Source organism: Oncorhynchus gorbuscha, linkage group LG22, assembly GCF_021184085.1.
Source record: "Oncorhynchus gorbuscha isolate QuinsamMale2020 ecotype Even-year linkage group LG22, OgorEven_v1.0, whole genome shotgun sequence".
Classification (NCBI taxonomy): Eukaryota; Metazoa; Chordata; class Actinopteri; order Salmoniformes; family Salmonidae; genus Oncorhynchus; species Oncorhynchus gorbuscha.
This window is the reverse complement of record NC_060194.1, coordinates 29,064,202-29,086,047: the sequence shown is the minus strand read 5'-3', so window position 1 is coordinate 29,086,047 and position 21,846 is coordinate 29,064,202. Positions and strand designations below refer to the sequence as shown.

The 21,846-nt window shown below is 39.4% G+C and overlaps 1 protein-coding gene across 3 annotated transcripts in view; it reads right to left on the bottom strand.

Annotated features, from left to right (window-relative positions):
- Window positions 1–6,090: 6,090 nt before the first annotated feature.
- The window catches only part of LOC124009166 (arf-GAP with GTPase, ANK repeat and PH domain-containing protein 3-like), a 286,671-nt gene continuing 270,915 nt past the window's right edge, over window positions 6,091–21,846 (bottom strand). For 2 of the 3 annotated variants that reach the window (XM_046320712.1, XM_046320711.1), the window contains exons 17-18: window positions 10,035–10,290; window positions 6,091–9,710 (exon numbers count right to left, since the gene is read on the bottom strand). In XM_046320712.1, coding sequence (XP_046176668.1) covers window positions 9,474–9,710; window positions 10,035–10,290 — 493 coding nt within the window. In that variant the 3' untranslated portion in view covers window positions 6,091–9,473. The remainder of the gene's footprint in view (window positions 9,711–10,034; window positions 10,291–21,846) is intronic. The other variant, XR_006834233.1, reaches the window with a different exon arrangement.

Sequence of the window (21,846 nt, the reverse complement as noted above, 5' to 3'; positions counted from 1 at the left end):
GGGGACCTTATATAGACAGGTGTGTGTCTTTCCAAATCATGTCCAATCAATTGAATTCACCACATGTGGACTCCAATCAAGTAGAACATCTCAAGGATGATCAATTAAAACAGGATGCACCTGAGCTTAATTTCGAGTCTCATATCAAAGGGTTGGAATACTTATGTAAATAAGGTATTTTTAATACATTTGCAAAAATGTTTTGTCATTATAGGGTATTGTGTGTTGATTGACGAGGAAAACATGTATTTAATACATTTTAGAATAAGGCTGTAGGGTAACAAAATGTGAAAAAAGGAATACTGAATACTTTCCAAATGCATTGTATAGTTGAAAAGGGACATGTGATGAAACAGACATGAAGATGTCAAGGACCAGAGAAGACTAATGCCTCGGATGTATTTGACCCTTTCAGCACAAAAACAAGCATGTTAACAAAGACCTATATTAGTTTATAACTGAGGCATCATGTTGGAAGTAATTAAACAGAAATTGCTCAAATTAGCTGAGGATTTTTGCCTTTCAATGAATGAAAATAGTATTGAAAAAGTCCTACTAATTGGCATTCATGCATATGATAGGCAACTGTAGTTAAACAATTTGCATAGCAAACACACAGAAAGCAACTATAGCTGCTAGCGGCAATGAACCAGGTTCACAGGATGGCAGAAAGTGCGGCCATATTTGAATGTAGCAACAATTGTTTCTCAAACATTGAAGACTGGTGTAATGAGTCTAGATACAAAATGTGGAGTGAATCTGACATATGGTTGACGTGGAGAAGATGATTTCGAGCATTAGTGTTACATATGCAAAGATACATACAAAGAATGAGTTGTTAATTAGTTTCCTTGTTTTTTTTAGATATCAATACAACATTTAGTATGGTTTATCTTAGGGACGTCCATGATAGAGATGACAAGTTTCATGTTAATAGGCCATTGTGGAATGTATTTACTTTTAAATACTTTTTTGTCATTTAGCAGATACTCTTAGCCAGAGCTATTTACAGTAGTGAGTGCCTACATGACCATATTTGTTGGTTCTGATCCCCCGTGGGAATTGAACCCAATTCCCTGGCGTGGCAAGTGCCATGCTCTACCAACTGAGCCACAGAGTATAAGTCCTAATATGCATCTACGAGTATAGTGAGGCCATCTTTTAATGTATCAACATTATTTTCAAGGGACTATTGTGATGAGTCCAAAGACAAAATTTGGAATAAATACAACTTTTATGCCATGATTTTTTATGATAAAAAAAAGAAAATGTAAGCATTAGTGTTACATAGTTTAAAAAAAGTTAATTGTTAATAGTTTATTTGTTAAGATATCAATGGCAAATTGAACATGGTTCATCGTGGTAATGTATGTACGTTTCAAGTTGATAGGCACATGTGAAGTGGATTTACGAAGGATTTAAATGGATATGCAAAATCAGATTCCCTGATTTATCAATAACTCAGCCATCTCTTAACCATGAGCTTTTCTCAAACTAAGTTAAGAGATTAACTATGGACCTACATACAAAAGTTGATGTTATTCGGACTCATGGATAATGAAAAGACATTTTCAAAAGTTTTTCATAGGTTTTCCAAAATTTCCAAGATAGAGGAAAATCTATCCTGACAGACTTAATGGGTCCTTGAGGCAAATTTGTTCAGCATGAGAAAAGTAACCTACATACAAAGTCTCTATGTCAAACGGGGTGGCAGATATGAGGATTTAAGTGAGACTGCTTATAACAGCGCCACCTATAGGCCTATCGTTGCCATTCTTTTTGACCAAGTTACTCATGGCCTTTAGTTTCTGTGTGCCAAATTATAAATAATACTTACTAATCTATGCATGAGTTACTTGACCATGTCAAGGAAAAAGAAAATCTAAGAATAACAATAAGTTTCTCAGCTTTGCTGTGAACCCCTAATTACCTTGGGGCCGATTCCAACCTGAGGTAAGCGTTCACAAATGGAACGCAATTCCCTTTTTATGCACATTTCTCTAAATGCATATTCTGACCTTGAACTTAAGCGTGAGAATAGCACGTGATTCACCCGCTAATCATTCGGGTGGAGACCTAAGAAATGAAGGTGTGGTGGAGGTGTTTACAGATAAACAGAATTCTGACCTTGACTTAATTCCCCTCATAACCATGACTAACCATAACTAAGATCGAGCGAACCTGCCAAGTGGTAATAGCATCTACTTTCTTTTTCCTATAGAAATAACAGCATTCTCCATGCACTGTAACTTATGTATTGATAATAGCTATTGATTAGAGCTAGGTAAATTAGTAATCCGTTTGGAGAACAGGATTGTAAATAAACTTCCCTCTGATCCTTCGAGACGAATGTGGAACCATTCATATGGAAGCAAACTCAAAATCATATCAACTTGATATGTATTGCGACCCCTATTCCACAGTGAAGTAGGCTATAAATAGCTGTGCCCTCAATTTGCATGGATGAAATTTGGAGCCCCAAGTAACAGGCTTCTGTAGGGCTGAACCTGCCAGGTTGATGTATGTGCTTTAGAATGTTTTAATTATACGCCCGGGCTTTTCTCCGTTTTATTTAACAATTTGTATTATGCTAAATATTAGTCACTAACGGGAGCCACCGCCCGTAATACCTACATACATTTATAACTGTCACTTTAGTGTTAGTTCGTAGCTTAAATTTGGCATCATTCCATTCCGTTGACCTTTCTTTCCTCTGTCACATCTGTGTAAATTGTTCCTGAGGGTCTCTAGCAGTAGTGGATCATATTTGGTTAACGTTGTGCAATAATTTGGTACATGTAGCCTATTTGAATCATTATGGAACTCAGACCACACATAGCAGGTTAAACTTGGAGCACGGTTCATAACTAATGGACCGTTGTCATAAAGTTCCATGATTATTGATGATTAGGGTAGATTTATAAGACTATTGTTCAATATTTAGTGTCTTTCAGTACAGTACTTTCCTAACCCTAAAATGTACCTAAATCATCTACAAAATCAGAGTACTTTTACATCTACCAGTTGGTGCTGAAATGGAGACGAATATGCATATATTTAGATGGATTTCTTTCATTGATCCCTATTTTCTTAACCCGTTCTCTGTCACGTCCTGACCTTAGTTCCTTTTTTTATGTCTCTATTTTGGTTTGGTCAGGGCGTGACTTGGGGTGGGCATTCTGTTTTGTTCTGTGTGTTGTATTTCTATGTGTTTGGCCTGGTATGGTTCCCAATCAGAGGCAGCTGTCAATTGTTGTCTCTGATTGAGAACCATACTTAGGTAGCCTGTTCCCACCTGTGTTGGTGGGTAGTTGTTTCCTGTTTTGTGTTTTTTCACCATACAGGACTGTTTCGTGTCGTTCACGCTCTGTTGTTTTTTTGTAATTCAGTGTTCAGTTTATTTCATTAAATTTACTATGAACACTTACGACGCTGCGTGTTGGTTCGATGATTCCTATTCCTCATCATCAGACGAAGAGGAGAGCCGTTACATTCTCTCAATGTAATCTGTCAACAAAATTCTAATTAAAAGGTACACCGTATTTAAAGGGATGACTTAAGATAAATGTACTATTGAAAGAAAATCCTACAGAGAAAATGTGTTGGCCAGAAAGTGGGTGATTGAATTACATATACTGTACAGTATTCAGCACGCAAGGGAACTACAACTGCAAAGCCCATCGCACACCGAATACCAACTACTGAGAAGTGCGTAGGAAAGTTGTGCATAGGAAAGGTGTTCATTTCCCAAGTCAGAATCGGACCCCTTGTGAGTAGGTAGTGCAACACTTTACGGCGATTTTGAATTAATGTTTTCAAATATGTTCTCGTCAGTTGTTTATGTAGCCATCCATCAGAGGTAAACCCTCCTCTGCAATCTGGGAGGTGATTTGTCTAAGCCAAGGTGGGCGGCACAGAACACTCCTCAGTGTTTAGCTACCTCCTATGCAATAACATAACAGGGTTCTGTTCAATAGGTAGAAAACTTTTTGAAATTAAGTGAAACGAGGAGGTACTATCTGAAATTATCCAATTAGAAGACAGATTTTCGTTTTCACTTGTCCGCATTGCCTTTCCTTAGCAAGTCACAGTATTGACTCATATTGTATAAGCTACTTTCTCAACTATGTGTGTGTGTGTATGCGCGCGCTTGAGTATGCATGTGTGGTTGTATCACCATCTCAGTCTTTAAAGAGGAAGGAAGAAGAAAAGAAAGGCATGTAATAAGAGACAACAGAAGAGAAAACAGAGTTGGGTGAAGCGCAGAGCCGCCTGCATTTGCGGAGAGCAGATTAGCTGAAAATAAGGAGTAGATTAGTGGTGTGCTTTGACTCCTCTTGACAAAGACCTTTCACTTTCTCCCTCCGCGTCATGCTGCCTGACACTAAGCCTGGCTCTTTCTCTTAATTCTCCTTACCTGGAGGCTATTGGGACGGTCAATTGGTGGGGTGGGGGTGGCACATGAGCAGGAAGTGGAGGGGTAGAGGGGGTAACTCACTTAGCCAAAGGACTGGCATAGGAAGGAGGCATCTGAGCTCTGCCACGTTCTGGTATACCTGAAACATAATTGTAACAATGGTATACACACTTAATTGTACACACACTGGTGTAAAGTACTTCAGTAAAAATACTTTAAAGTACTACTTAAGTAGTTATTTTATACTTTTACTTGACTAAAGAAAATAATGTACTTTTAACTCCATACATTTTCTCTGACAACCTAAAGTACTCGTTATATTTTGAATGCTTAACAGGACAGGAAAATGGTCCAATTCACGTATTTATCAAGAGACATTCTGATCATCTCTACTGCCTCTGATATGGGGGACTCACTAAACACAAATGCTTCATTTGTAAATTATGTCTGAGTGTTGGAGTGTGCCCCTGACTATCTGTAAATAAAGAAAAAACAAATAAATGGTGCCGTCTGGTTTGCCTAATATGAGGAATTTGAAATGATTTATGCTTTTACTTTTGATACTTAAGTGTATTTTAGCAATTACATTTACTTTTGATTTTTATTTGAGTCATTTTCTATTAAAGGTATCTTTACTTTTACTCAAGTATGACAATTGTGTACTTTTTCAACCACTGGATACACACAATACACACCAATGGGCCATCCTCAGTGTCCCAACACAAATGCTCATTTGAAACACAACAACACAAGGGGATTGTCTTCACTGTCTAACTTCAATGGATCTGACTGATTGAGGCTGGCTAATGATCCTATATCCATGACTTATATACTGTAGAATAATACTTTTAAACGTATTAAACCTGGATATTGAGACAGATTGTCATATATTGGCACATCACAGTATATCACACAGACGGCTAGATAGGAAGTGCCGTTAAGAAAATGGAGGACTTGTGTAAGATGGGAGTTTTCAATGTTGCCTTGGGAGTGGCACCATGTTTTAAGAGTGGTTACAATGTAAGCTTGTGCCTCACATGTTGCTATTACATACATACATACATACATACATACATACATACATACATACATACATACATACATACATACATACATACATACATACATACATACATACATACATACATACATACATACATACATACATACATACATACATACATACATACATACATACATACATACATACATACATACATACATACATACATACATACATACATACATACATACATACATACATACATACATACATACATACATACATACATACATACATACATACATACATACATACATACATACATACATACATACATACATACATACATACATACATACATACATACATACATACATACATACATACATACATACATACATACATACATACATACATACATACATACATACATACATACATACATACATACATACATACATACATACATACATACATACATACATACATACATACATACATACATACATACATACATACATACATACATACATACATACATACATACATACATACATACATACATACATACATACATACATACATACATACAGTACATCACTTACACAAGTCATTTAAAGAAGATACAATGAGAAATGCAAAGAGAGAGACGCGTTTCATCTTTTTTGTTATTTCCCAAATCCAGGAAAGGCTACATTGTTTTATTGGAGTGTTTGAATAGTTGAACAGTCATCCAAGCGTCCAATCACGCTTCAGGTAACCTTTTAGCTTTAACCTTTGTTTCACGTTCTAAACGTAAACAGAGAAAAAAAAATACGGGAAAATTAAACAAAAAAAACAAACCATATTTACATACTGCATTATAAATATGTCAAATGTACATCATTATACACAGAGTACCTCAAATGGTCAGATAATGTAGATACATTGAGACCAAAGTACCTAAAAATATGCTTAAAAACAAAGAGGAAGAATTTAACAAGATATAAAAATAGGGTTGACAAGTAAAAAAGAGTGACCGGAAACTCAAATATTTTCAATTGTTTGTCTGGAAGCTTGTCTGGTCATAGAGGATCTTGGACCCATTTCTACAGTACATCCTGGGTGTGTCTGAAATGGTAATTAACCTTCTCCCTTATAGTGCACTACTTTTGACCAGGTCACGCATTGAGCTCTGATCAAAAATAGTGCACTATTTAGGGAATAGGGTGCCATGTCAGAACAGCCTGTCTTTGGGGGAAAACACTTTGCTTAGAATGAATAATGGTTATAGTCAGGCAACATTAAGAGCAGTGGGGAAGGGAAATATTACAAGGGTGAAAAAGGTACTATGGCATCAGGTAAGTATATACCGTAAACTCCTATAAGAAATAATCTACTACCGTATATCAGACATACTTGGAAATTTACTCAAGAATGTATTTAATTAAGCTGGTGCCATGGTGGTTTATACACATACTGCACACCTAAGGAAAAAAACAACTTGTCAATGTACCGTTATAACTTAAGGCTGTCTACAAGCTCTGTTGACCATCAGTCAAAATGTAATTTGGTTATTTATTGAACCTTTATTTAACTAGGCAAGTCAGTTAAGAACAAATTCTTATTTACAATGATGGCCTACCCCGGCCAAACCCGGACGATGCTGGGCCAATTGTGCGCTGCCCTATGGGACTCCCAATCACGGTAGGATGTGATACAGCCTGGAATCGAACCAGGGACTGTAGTGAGGCATCGTGCACTGAGATGCAGTGCCTTAGACCACTGCGCTACTCGGGAGCCCCATTGATATTCTGTGAGCTTCAATAAACTACAAATACAGAGGGAATACACCGAGCAAAGCTGGTTTAAATGATGTCATTCCAACCAGTTTACAACCAGATTGTAATATGGTTATACTGATATAATTCCAACCAGTTATGCCCGCTGGGAATCAACAAAACCATGTAGATAAAGTACCAGGGTTAATATGAAGAGCCTTTGCCCTGTAAACATAAACACCGCAATAGTAAAACCAGAAAACAGGGTCTTAACTTCAATCCTTAAAACAGTGGAAGTGCGAGGAAAAATACATGTCTCTATAGACTTTATACCAATATCACTTGAATATTCCTGTGGTCAAAGCCCTTCCTCCTTTATCTTCTCTTGTCCCAGTACTGATATATACATGTGATATTATCATGAAGAATTACCATAGTGTCTCAAGTCATCGCAGCTTTTCTCTTCATCCATCATCTTGACCCGTTCAGTCGCCATCTCAACAGTTTGACACTTGAATGTACTTGGTTAGGTCCATTGAGTAAGGATGGTGGTTTAAAGTCAGTTGGAGAGGAAATTACGACTCCTGAAGTCAAAGTTAATCCACAACGTTTCAGGATAAATCTTATAGGAGAAAGAGCTACTTTAGGTCTGTACACTTGAAAACATATTTTAGTCAAACAACTATAAATGTTAACCTTTCCTCCCAATGGTGTCCTTACACAGATTTACTCAGTTGCTTGCTCTCTCTCTCTCTCTTTCACTCACACACTCATACATAAGCACACACACGCGCACACACGTACCACATTGTTCACAGCAACAACAGAAGAAATAGTATCACGAGTACCAATATACAGGGCCTTCGGCCGCAGGAGGTGAACAGATATTCCATTACGCCTGTAGTAGTTAGAAAATTGGTTTAGGATAATGTGATGTGTCAAGTAATTATCAACACTCTTCAACCTGTTCAGAAATGACTCCAACAAAGATGTCTTAATGATACAATTTCCTTCCTTCAATCATTCCTGTGAAAGATTTCTGATTGAAGAGGAATCTTTACAAAAAACATTTGGCCCGGGGCTCATAAAACAGACCCATCAATTCCCTTATAATAATGGATGATTTGCAAGGGCAACTAATTAAATCTCTTTACTATCTCCCATTGTGCAATCATTTCTTAAATCTCTAATTGTGGTTTAAACCTTTTGCCCCTAAGTAAAGTATTTCAATCGTTTTTGATCTTCCAACTAGACATGCTTTTGTACACAAATGGCATGTCAAGAGTTTGATAGCTTAATAGTACCAATAATAACTGGGTCAAATAGAACCTTAATAATTGTGATATTGGTGGGACATGGATTATGGAGGATCTTACGTGTCGTAATCTCTATTACATTATCGATAGTAATAGTTTCTTTCCTGTATGCATGGTATCACTTACCATGGTACCTGACTATGCATGGTATCACTTACCATGGTACCTGACTATGCATGGTATCACTTACCATGGTACCTGACTATGCATGGTATCACTTACCATGGTACCTGACTATGCATGGTATCACTTACCATGGTACCTGACTATGCATGGTATCACTTACCATGGTACCTGACTATGCATGGTATCACTTACCATGGTACCTGACTATGCATGGTATCACTTACCATGGTACCTGACTATGCATGGTATCACTGTGCATCCAACATAGCAGTTCCTTTTGAGTATCTAATGCAAAATGTTACGAAGGTGTTTATCTTTCTCCATGTTGGCATGGAAGCATGAATGGATGGAATTAGTCATTTCATATAACAGTCGAATAAAAACCCAGTCTGGCTCCAACAGATGAAGACCTGAAAGGAAATGTTTTAGTACAGAGTGGGGAGAGGAGAGGTGAATGCCAAAAACACAAAGAAATCTTGAGCCATTCATTTGGTTGATGCTTAATAACAATAACAAGCTTTAAAGCTGATCATGATCGTTTCTGACAGAGATTCACCTCTGTGGTGATGATATGAGAAAAACAACAAAACAAATACAATATACAATGTCCACCAGGTAAGCACCTCTCTCAGTGTCGTGGAATATCTCTATCCTGTCCGTTGCGCCAACAACAACAGAAACTCCACTGTCAGTTACTCAGTCTAGGTTGCACAATATGAAGTAGAGTAAGAGGAGAATGAGGACTGGACACTGGGAAAGTAGTACGATCACTGGGCAGTCTATGGGGACACAGTATGTGTATGTTCAGGGGCCTTGGTGATCCGTGAGTCCGGTCAGATCCACTCCTGGTCCTACATGATACTGACACTGCGGTTGAGTTCACCGAGGGCGTTGTTATTGTTGACGTTAGGGTTAGGGTTAACATCGGTGTTTCTGCGGCTCATGTTGGGTGTGGTCAGGCTGCTGACGGGGTCATTGGGGCAGCCGTGCTGGAGCAGGATGTCAGAACATTCCTGGCTTCCTGCCCGCCGGGCGCAGGACAGCGGCGTCTGGCCGCGAGCGTCCCGACTCTTCACATCCACACCATACTGAGGGAACAGAGGAGAAGTGTGAGGAGGAGGAGGAGAAGAAGTGGACAGAGAGAGGTGTAGTTGACATTTTGTTTTAGCTAGTTCAGTATATTGTTTGATTCTCACAAAGCACTCCCTTTTCATCCACAGCCAAGTGTTTTTCCTGGTCATGTCACATGCTCAGAACACACTCCTGGCCCTGACCATAACATTTTCCCCATCTATTTAACTCTTTAACCATCTTATCTTATTCATAATCATTCAACCTTTATTCAACCAAGAAGAAAATTCATCTTTAATCAAGGTTGAAAACAATCCTCTCTCGAAGCCCAACCTACTCACCCAGATGAGAAGCTGGGTGATGACCACATTGGCCATGGCGCAGGACAGGTGCAGGGCAGTGCGTCCGTCCCCGTCCCCGTACGTCTCGTTGACCTCCTCCTTGGTGCCGTGGGCCAGCAGCAGCACCACCAGCCTCAGGTCGTCCTCCACCACAGCCCGAAGCAGCTGCTGCCCCAGGGGCACGTCCGACTGGGGGACATCCATAAGGAACAGCTTCTGTTCATACTTTGCCCGGATCCAACGCTCCCTCTCCTCCCTGGGGTAGGACACAGAGAGATGACATCGAGGGTTAAAGAGGGTCAGTGAGGTTACAGAGGATCGAAAAACAAGGAACAATAATACAAATGTGTCCAGATAACGCTATTGAGGCTTACATCAAATTAAAATGATTTGCTTTTTTTTTTTTTTACATTTTAAGAAAGTACATACTCCGTCTTCAAAGTGGTATATCATACACTGTAGGTGGAGGAAAGTTATGCTGCTTTAAAAGTTGATAAACGTGTTATCCCAATGAAGAGACAAGTAGGAGAAAATGCCCTTTGAAAGTTTTGATGAGATTTTCACACTTCCTAGAGAGCTCTTCTTTGTTTAAGCCCATTCAGCATCGCTCACACCCTCTTGAACTTTAGCCTCACCCACACATGTAAATGCATGTGAGTCAGGATGGCATTGTCCTCCAGAAAGCAGTCTCTCTTCTTAAACCCAGCTAAATTCAGGGCAACAATATTTCTGAGAGCTGTAGCAACACTTTTGCAATTCATATATGTGCGGTAGCAAAGATGATCTATATTCTGACCAGGGAAGCCTCCATTCTGTTATAGACAGAATTCTGTGACAAATCAATCATGTTTCATCTTTCGGCATGTCCAACCACTCCATTATCTCAGCCAATCATGACTAGCCAGGAAGGATCCTTTCTTTCTCCCTGTATAGCTCAGTACTCTCTCCTTGACTAAACTAGGCTCATCATTTCACATTGTTATTCCTATTTACAGATGCCATACGAGTATGTAATTAAGGCACATGAACGTTCACATGATCAAGAAGGCATTTCTGATTGAAAAAAAATATAATAATTCAAAATGGGATTTTCAATTAAATAACTAGATGTTTGTAATATAAAGCTATGATAATCCTTCATAAAAGGACCTTCTATGATCGTGTGGGTTGGGGTCGAAGGATATGCTGGCAGGCTTTAGAGCAACTGCATTTTGCAGCACTCATAGAGCCTAGACCACATCTGACCACTGCAGTGTGATGTCTTAAGATCAATCCTAACCCTCACTCCATTGTCTCAAGCATGTATTTTCTCTAATATGAAGCCTAGTGTAGCCTCTAAGTGTCAGGACACTGACGATGAAAGGGCTCAGTGGAGGGGTCAGATGCTGAAACTGTATCCCACCTCCACTGATAATCGTCTGCAGCAGGAGGGTTACAGTCTAGCCAGCTATCTAAAGGTTACACATTGTGAACAGCATGTCTGCTGTGGACAATACAGGATAGGAGGAGAGGGGGACATGTTTTTATCAGCGTTGTCAGCCGTCAGTCTGAACTGGATAACTGGTGGAACCCCCACAAAGGAAACAACCAGCGCCTGGACCCTGGCCTCCCCTGGGGTGCCCGGGATGGGAGGCCGATCGATGGGCCTGAATGGCAGTCAGAGAGGAGGACTGGAGCTGAGGTCTGGGCTCCTTCAGTTATAGAGCCAGAGAATGGAGAAGAGGAGGGCTACATCTCCCTCCATTCACTGCCAGTCAGACTTCTATCTCTCTATCACTCTACATCTTCAATCTCGACCCCCACAGTTCTCTTTTCTCCCTCCCACACACAAACCGGCAAATCATCCCAAAAATTTAAATCAATACAGTGAATAGCTGGGCATGCTCAGTGTGGTTCTGACCCTGCGACCCCGTCGGGCAGAGTGATAAGGGAAGTAGAAAGGGGCTGTTGTTTGGGCGTCTGGGTGAGTGACAGAGAGAAGAGGCTCACACTGATAGGGGCAAACGACTCTGTCGCTGGTTGGAGTGACAAGGATCCCCCAGGACACTGACTGTCTGCTAACCAGTCTGTATGGAAACTAACGCCACATCACTCAGCACAAAGTCAGTCAGTAGGCCTAGATAGCAGTCTAATTCACCTCAATCACAAATAGCTTGTGGCAATGCGCCGTGATAGAATGACGCCATCTGTTGGAAGACAATGTTTAATTGCTAAATTGTAATTATTTCGCCACTATGGCCTATTTATTGCCTAATCTTACTACATTTGCACACACTGTATATAGACTTTCCTATTGTGTTATTGACTGTACGATTGTTTATCCCATGTGTAACTCTGTGTTGTTTGTGTCGCAATGCTTTGCACTGTTGGCCAGGTCGCAGTTGTAAATGAGAACTTGTTCTCAACTGACCTACCTGGTTAAATAAAGATTTTAAAAAATAAAACAGATTTGAAAAATCTGCCAGGCCCACTATACACAGCACTCCATTTCAGCAGCTTCAGCCTTAACTACAGGGGCGAATTAGCCTCTATTCTCTACTGACGGCGGTGGCCCACCATACAGCTGCCTTTGTCAGCCTCCGCAAAGAATTTGATGAACTGCTAAAGACACTCAGCCTGGCAGATAAAAGAGTCACCCTGAACTCTCTCACTGTCCTTTACTCATTAAAGGATTGCTAATTGCACTGACAGAACAGAAATAGTTTTATGTTGAGTGCAGGGTCCATTAACACTTCACTTAAAGCCTGCATACATGCTTAGGCTATAACAAGTTATAAAGCATTATACCTCAACGGTTTAAGTTAAGTTTTACTAGTTCTTACGCAATTCTTCAAATTAGCTCAGTGCTACAGGAATAGCACTAAACTTGCCTTATGACTTCCTATAGTGAACATTCAGAAACGAAAAAAGAACATTTTCTTAAGGGTGGGGTTGCTATGAACGCAACAATGTAACTCTAATGGCAGGAGATTGGAGCGATGTAAGCCCTCCATCAAACCCTGTCATTATATATGGACAAGGCTGTTAGAAGATCAATGGGAACACAGAACCAGTGGATTGCTCTGGGTAGGAGGCTGACAGCCCATCCCACCCCCCTGGTTTCCACTTTCCACCACAGGAACCAAGGCCGAAGATCAAGTATGTGTGAAAACTTTATGAATATCTGATCGATTTTGGGTAATTGTCTGAACAAATATACTACCAGATTTTGTTTGGCTAAATTAGGAATTTGTGATGAAGTCAAACAGAGTGGTTGGTCAAAGTTTTTTTCTGAGAGCTAACCCACTGAATGAATGCCAGATCGGGGGAGGAGAACACAGTGAATTGACATGAGCTAAATGAGGCAGAAAGTTAGCGCCAGGACGTGAAACAAAAAGGCTGAGAACCATTAACAAGATGTCAACGTATTCACAAAGCAGTCTCAAAGTACAAGGGCTGATCTGGAATCAGGTCCTTCCCTGTAGAATCTTGTTCCTTGTGATCTAAAAGGCAAAACTGATCCTATAGCCTCTTTGTGAATACATGCCTTGAAGCCACAAAATCAGCCTGCCATATTTCCAAAAAGACCTCAATCCCAGTTCTTCAGGTTCAAATGCAACCACACTAGTACTTTAAAGAGTTCTGTTCAAGAAAATGGAAAGCACCCAGCCAGGCCAGTGGTGGGGACTCAAATTCCTTAGCTGCTACACCACTTGAAAGGTAGAGTGTGAAAGGAAGTGAAATGGTAATCCCGCCTCCGTCTTTTGTTTGAAATAGAACAACAATCCAAACAGAGGTAGGGTTTAGTCAGTCAGGGGGAAAGCCGAGACCCTTGAAAAGGACACTTCCTCTCCGCAGGAGGAAGAAAAATAAAATCAGCAGATTTAGCATGTCAAAGAGGGAGGAGAAAATAGAGGAAAAGAGAGGAGATAGAGAGTGAACTTTCTCAGCAGGGCATGATATTCAGGAAATCAAGCCAATGGTTACCTTTGACACACACACACACACCTTTGCACAAATACAGTACTCGCACCAAATTCCTCTGTTGCTTAGGGGACAGAGGAGACTTGTAGAAAAGAGCGTGAGAGCAAAGACCTCAATGAAAACCTCTGATTTTGTCTCTATAAATGATAAAGCATTAGTGCTTGGTGCAGCATTCATTTCCTCAGTCATTAAGTGTTATATCTGTGTGCAGTGATGATAATTTATTTACCTTATAGCTGACCTTTGTTTCAAAAGTTTAGTCTAAAGTCACAGAGGGTCTCTCATAAGACCAAAGGAAACGGTAAAATAGGATGTTAGATTCTGCTTGTTAGTTCCTGAACTGAGCAAAGGATTCTGACCTCCACATAATTAAGTGGCAAATGGCAGAATGATTCTCCTCAACCCAGCCCACGGAGTCAACAACACATGACTGGATCCACATAAAGGGGAAGAAACAAGGATAATTAGTCACGCTCCAAAGACAAAGCCAAATAGGGATTTATCGGGGGAAAGAGACTGAGGAAGATGGGGTGGGACCATGGTAGCATTGAGTAAAGTGTCCGTGAATAGGCAAGACCAGAGAATGACCAATCCTGGCCTCCTCTAATAAAGGTACCATTGATTGGTCCACACATTAAGGGAGGAATCAGGATGCCCCACCCCCCAAACAATCAGGGTAACTCCCCCCACACCCCTCCTCCCTGCTCCTCAACTTTCACATCAAATAGATGCACAGAGAGAGAAGGAGTGGTGGAGGGGGGGGACTAGGTAATCAAAACACCTCTCACAGTGGGAGGGGGCGGCCTGTATAGGAGTGATTCCCATGCAACAGACAGCAGCTTCACTAACACATTGAGAGAGAGCGAGAGGAATGTTATTAGACCCTAAAGAAAGAGTACACAGAGGCAGGATACCTGACCACTGTGACCCAAAATTAAGGAAAGCTTCAACTATGAACAGACTCAGTGAACATAGCCTTGCTATTGAGGGAGGCCGCTGTAGGCAGACCTTGCTCTTGAGAGAAGATAAGCTATGTGCACACTGCCCACAAAATTAGGTGGAAACTGAGCTGCACTTCATAACCTTCTGCCAAAGGTACGACCATATTAGAGACACATAGTTCCCTCAGATTACATAGACCCACAAATAATTCGAAAACATGTCCAAATTTGATAAAACTCGCATATCTATTAGGTGAAATAGCACAGTGTGCAATCACAGTAGCAATATTTGTAACCTGTTGCCACAAGAAAAGGGCAACCAGTGAACAACAAACAACATTGTAAATACACACTATATTTATCTGTCAATTTATTTTCCCTTTCATACTTTTACTTATTCTCTTTTACTTCAAAAGTTTGGATTTGAAATCAAACAATGATTTCAAGTGCATTTTTCAAGTGCAGACTTTCAGCTTTAATTTGAGTGTGTTTTCATCCATACAGGGTGAATCGTGTAGAATTTACAGCAGTTTTGTACATAGTCCCCCCATTTTAGGGGAGCAATGGTATTTGGATAAATTCCCTCATATGTCTATTAAAAGTAGTAAACAGTTTAGTATTTGGTCCCATATTCCTAGCACACAATGATTACAATCAAGCTTGTGACTCTACAAACTTGTTGGATGCACTTGCTGTTTGTTTTAGTTGTGTGTTTCAGATAATTTTGTTCCTAATAGAAATGAATGGTAAATATTTTATTTTATTGTACCATAGGCAAGTCAGTTAAGAACAAATTCTTATTTACAGAAAGACAGATTTTTACCTTGTCAGCTTGGGGATTTGATCTAGTGGTTACTGGCCCAACGCTCTAACTACTAGGCTACCTGCCGCCCATAAGGCATTTACATTTTAGTAATTTAATTGCTGCTCTTATCCAGAGTGATTTACAGTAATGAGTGCATACATTTTTCATACTTTATAATGGTCCCCTGTGGGGAATCGAACCCACAACCCTGGCATTGCAAGCGCCATACTCTACCAACCGCCACACGGACGATAGTGTCATCTTAGAGATACTTTTATTGTAAATAAGAATATCATATGTTTCTAAACATTTCTACATGAATGTGGATGCCATGATTACGGATAATCCTTAATGAATCGTGAATAATGACGAGTGAGAAAGTTAGACCCACAAATATCACGCTAACCTCCCGTTATTGTAATGGTGAGAGGTTAGCATGTCTTGGGGGTATGATATTTGGTGCATCTATAACTTTCTCACAACATCATTATTATTATTATTCAAGACTTATTTAGGATTATCTGTTATAATAGTAGCATCCACATTAATGTAGAAGTGTTTAGAAACCTATTCTATTCTTATTTACAATAAAAGTGACTACAAAATGACACAATACATTATTTACCATTCATTTCTATTGCGAACAAAATAATCTGAAACCCAAACAAAACAAACAGCAAATGCACTCAACAAATTTGTAGAGGCACAAGTTTGATGTAGTCATTGCGTGCTACGAATATGGGACCAAATATGTAACTTTTAACTACTTCAATACACATAATATCTGCATTGAGTTTTTTTGCCTGTAATTTGTGGAACAATCTGCAGAGTTCAGTGCAGTTACATGTGCTGGTGCCACTCAGGCAGTTTAAATGATTGATTGAGGACCTCTATGTAGTTGAATGTGATGCAGAAAAAATGCCTCACTGTCCCAATAACTACAGGGGGCATTGTATTTGCACATGGCTACAATACTGTCAGTACACAGTAAAAACTAGAGAATGTTTTTAAAAAAGTTACAATTATTTTCCTCTCAAGTAGTTAAATAAAATAATTTAATAATAATTAGAGTGTAATTATTACCACAATCACTAATGTTGGTTAAATTTAGATTTTGCCGCCATTGTCCATTTGCAAGTGTCTCGCGAATGGAAAGAGTAGACAGATCGAGAGCGAGGATCCGCCGACCATCAGAAGTTATTCACAGAACCACAGAATTTCTTAATTTCTATACTTAATTAGAATTCCAGGTAAGTTTACATTTACATTTACATTTAAGTCATTTAGCAGACGCTCTTATCCAGAGCGACTTGTTATTGGTTAATTAACTTTATGTGCAAATTAAAACTGTTGCGCAACATTACAGCTAGCTAGCATTGTAGTGTAGGCTTACTGTTACTGCACGATTTGCATAGTCAGATGCTAATGTGAGCATCTAGCTAGAGCTAATTAGCTAGCTAGCTACAGTAACATTAAGTTGTACCACTTTTATTGATTCATGGACAGTATGTATGCCCGATGGATCAGTGCACAACCTGTTATTAGCTATTATCAGTAGCTAGCGGACTTTACTGACTACTGCCAGCAGGTTAGTCAGTACAACATGTGTTTTACTCTGAAAAGCGAGCTGCTAGCAGACAGTTAGCTGCAGTTGGTCTGTGCTACATGTGTGTTTCACTCAAGTTTAAAGCTATTAGACAGTTTTTCGCTGCAGTTTGGTCAGTGCGACACGTGCATTTTACCCTGAACAGAGCTGATGGACAGTTTTAGCGCAGTTTGGTCAGTGTGACAAGTGCGTTTTACTCTGAACTTTAGAGCCGTTACCGGTTGACGTTTTTTTCCTGCATTTTGGTCGGTGCGACATGTGCATTTTACTCTGAACAGACACAAGCATTTTACTCTGAACAGAGCTGTTGGGACAGATTTAGAGCAGTTTCGTCGGTGCAACACGTGCGTTTTACTCTGAAATGAGAGCTGTTAGTAGACAGTATTTAGCGATAGGCAGGTCGATGCAATACGTGTCTTACTCTAAACAGAGCAATGCTCTCTTGTAATTTGTGCAAATGTGCGTTTATGGAATTTAAATAAACTTGTTTTTCCTTGTCATCAAGGATGCAGGCTGCACGCGTGTGTCACGCCTTGGTCTTAGTATTTTGTGTTTTCTTTAATTATTTGTTCAGGCCAGGGTGTGACATGGGTTTATTGTATTGTCGTATTGGGGTTTTTGTAGGCATTGGGATTGTGGTTGATTAGGGGTGTTGTATAGGCTTGGCTGCCTGAGGCGGTTCTCAATCAGAGTCAGGTGAATCTCGTTGTCTCTGATTGGGAACCGTATTTAGGTAGCCGGGGTTTCACTGTGTATTTCGTGGGTGATTGTTCCTGTCTCTGTGTAGTTTCACCAGATAGGCTGTAATTAGGTTTCACGTTCCGTTTGTTGTTTTGTATTTTATATAGTTATTTCATGTGTCATTTTTTCCATTAAAGTCATGAGTAACCACCACGCTGCATTTCGGTCCGACTCTCTTTTGACAAACGAAGAACGACATTACAGCGTGAAGTACAGGGATTGTCAAAAGTACATTTGCTATGAGGGGCAACTGACCTTCAAATACTTTTTGGATTGTGGTGAGTGAAAAGTTTCACATTTCACACAATATCAAATGGAACAACACACTTATACCGACACACTTTAAATATACTTACTTTATATTTACTGTCAAACTGATTGCCGATTTCCTTGGTGATAATGAATACAAAGGAAACTTGCGCCTCCCCAAATCACAGATCAGTCAAAGATTGGTTTATGTTTTGGGAGTTGTCTTATTATGCTCATCTGTAGCTGCACTCATTGTCTTTGCAAGTCATTAATGGTTTAAAAAAAAGTGATACTAACATTTGTATGCCGCTACAATCTCAGTGTTGATAGATATCTGTGGTGTATTGCTATAATACTGCTGATATAATAATTCAGTACGTGGCAGTAGTAGACTGAATTTAATTGGAATTGATGTGGAAAGGAGTACTAAGTCAGTTTTGAGGGTTATGATGTTGAAGTAAAGATGACCTCTTGATTTCTGTCTTCTGTTCTGGTTTTTCTCTAAAAATACACAACATATTTAATCAATAAGGCAATCTTATTTAGTCTTCACAGTTGCCAATAAATTTGACATTCCAAACTTGGACTTAAAAGTCTATGAGGAATCGAAGACTGAAGTTGATGAGGAGGTGTTTGAGTTTCTTCTAAAGAAACAAGAACTTGGTGTGCCGGAGGTTTGTTTACCCCAAAGACCCAAATCCTGATGGTGACTTGCTTATTAGCTTAGAGCTTCACAGTCATCCATACAGTTCTGGCTAGCCTAACACATGTTCTGAATATGTGAGACAAGCAGATATATCTGCTGATGTCTTTTCTCATTTTGATATTTTAAAATTATCTTCATTTCTGTGCTCACCTCTCCCACCCCTTTTAGAACAGTAGTGGGCCTAATCAATTCAACATGTAACAATTTTGCATTCCCTTGTCATTAACAAAAGTCCTCTAATCATAATAATGGATGTTTTCACCTAAATTGTGTTATAATTACAGTGTTAATCACACCAGTTAAATGTTAACATGATTGCTAGATTCGTTGAGCTCCTCTGCAAGCAGCTCCTTATCAAAATACAGTGGAGACAATGAGGGGGACTCCAATGACCGATTATATTGCAGCAGAGTCCTGCTACAAGAAAGACAGGATAATCATCTATCTCATGTAAGTACTGAAAATTTCCAGTTTAAACAAATGCCAACCTTGAAGATTGAGTGAAAAATGACATCAATGAAAGTTGTGAAAGGGTGATCATGGTGTGTTTAATTATACTTGCTATTTCATTGCCGTTTTAAAAGTGTTAGCGTGTTCCTTTTTAAATTACTCCGAATTAGATGATTGAAGACATTCTGAAGAACAAACCTAGAGGAGAGAGGATCATGAATGAGTATGCTCGGACAAAAAGCCTAACAGATAGCAGAAGACGCGATATGGTCAAGATATTGGTTGCACAAATGACAAGTGAGTCATATACTCATTACATACCTTACCACCTAACAACATTATTAGCAGAAGTTGTGATCTACACATCAATACTTTTGTTTGGAACTCAAACAGTAAAGTGTGTGTGTGTGTGTGTCTAGGACAAGTCCTTCAAGGCGTGTTAAAGAGGACTACGCAAAGGGAATCACTGCCTTGTTCCCATACCTGGCCGATACTAGGAGCAAGTTTGGTTATGTAAGTACATTAATACCGAAGTCTAACCTTTTTAACTCTCTGGGACTCTTGCACCTTGAATATTTTTCAGAATGTCAGTATTTAAATTGTTGTTTTACTGTTGGGTGATGTTTTTATTTCAACTAAAGTTCTGTTAACATGTCTGTATGCCCACCATCTCTGCAGTCTCTCCTAAGCTCAACTCTGGTGGTATAAAAGCCCAGTTAAGTTCTGCACTGTGAGGGTCAGACCTGTTGAATGAACAAATCTTCATCTATGGGCGCATCTGTAGTTAAGGATAAAAATGAACATGAAGATATTTTAACCTGCTCACTTTACTTTATGAGCATTATTACAATGCAGAAGATGTAGTGGATATGTAGCATGGAGACTGACATGTGTTTAGGAGCATTATTACAATGCAGAAGATGGGAGTGGATATCTAGCATGGACACTGACATGTGTTTAGGAGCATTATTACAATGCAGAAGATGGGAGTGGATATCTAGCATGGAGACTGACATGTGTTTAGGAGCATTATTACAATGCAGAAGATGGGAGTGGATATCTAGCATGGAAACTGACATCTGTTCAAAGGGAAGCATCAGAGGGACGACAGAAGACCTTGCATCAGTCACTGACGTGTAAGGGATTTTGATTGGAGTTAGTCTCATTCATGACACATGACCAGAGAATAATTGTATGTGAACATCTGTATAAGCAACTGTTTCTTTGTCTCTTACCCTTTAAGTATTTCTTAGTATAAATTCTGTTTCTGAGTCAAATAAATCCTACTTTTCATCTGGTGACATAACTGCATGCATGGATCTTTGACTGCCTTGCCTTGAAACTGTCAGGACAATTGTTTTCTGTTTTACAACAGTCTGATTAGGACTGTGATATACAGTTGCCGTGCGAAAGTATTCGTCCCCCTTGAACTTTGCGACCTTTTGCCACATTTCAGGCTTCAAACATAAAGATATAAAACTGTATTTTTTTGTGAAGAATCAACAACAAGTGGGACACAATCATGAAGTGGAACGACATTTATTGGATATTTCAACCTTTTTTAACATTTCAAAAACTGAAAAATTGGGCGTGCAAAATTATTCAGCCCCCTTAAGTTAATACTCTGTAGCGCCACCTTTTGCTGCAATTACAGCTGTAAGTCGCTTGGGGTATGTCTTTATCAGTTTTGCACATCGAGAGACTGCAATTTTTCTATAGTTTTATATCTTTATGTTTGAAGCCTGAAATGTGGCAAAAGGTCGCAAAGTTCAAGGGGGCCGAATACTTTCGCAAGGCACTGTATTACTGTCACAAGAATTTTCAATCCCAATGATGATAACTAACAATTATTTAAGCTTTGACCAATCCCCGAGGTTTGTAAGACCCTGGGTTTAATACAAATTAGGCAAACTCATCTTATGCAAAATGTCCGTAAAGTTATTCACGAGAATGTTCTAAAGTCCATAATACAAAGACATGCCATTTTATAACTCCCCCTCCCCCTACCTACTAATATGCACATACCGACACACAAACAGTATGGGGATGTATCTTTCCCCACAGTTCTCATTCCTGTTTATCACTACCAAGTTGGCAGTTCCATCCCCCCGAGATTAGAGGGACCTTGACAGGACTCCCTTTCCTGTTGTAAGTTTCCCAGAGTTCTAACCAGGTCAGGTCATGCATAGTTTAATGGTTCTCTGTTTTTTCTTAGACACACACACACATTTCTACTTGTCTCAACCAAACCATTTAGACTGAAGTTTATCATTCTAATTTGTTATACATGTTACATAATCTAATAATTACTAATAGTTTCGTTTGTCTAATTATTCATTATATATGTTACA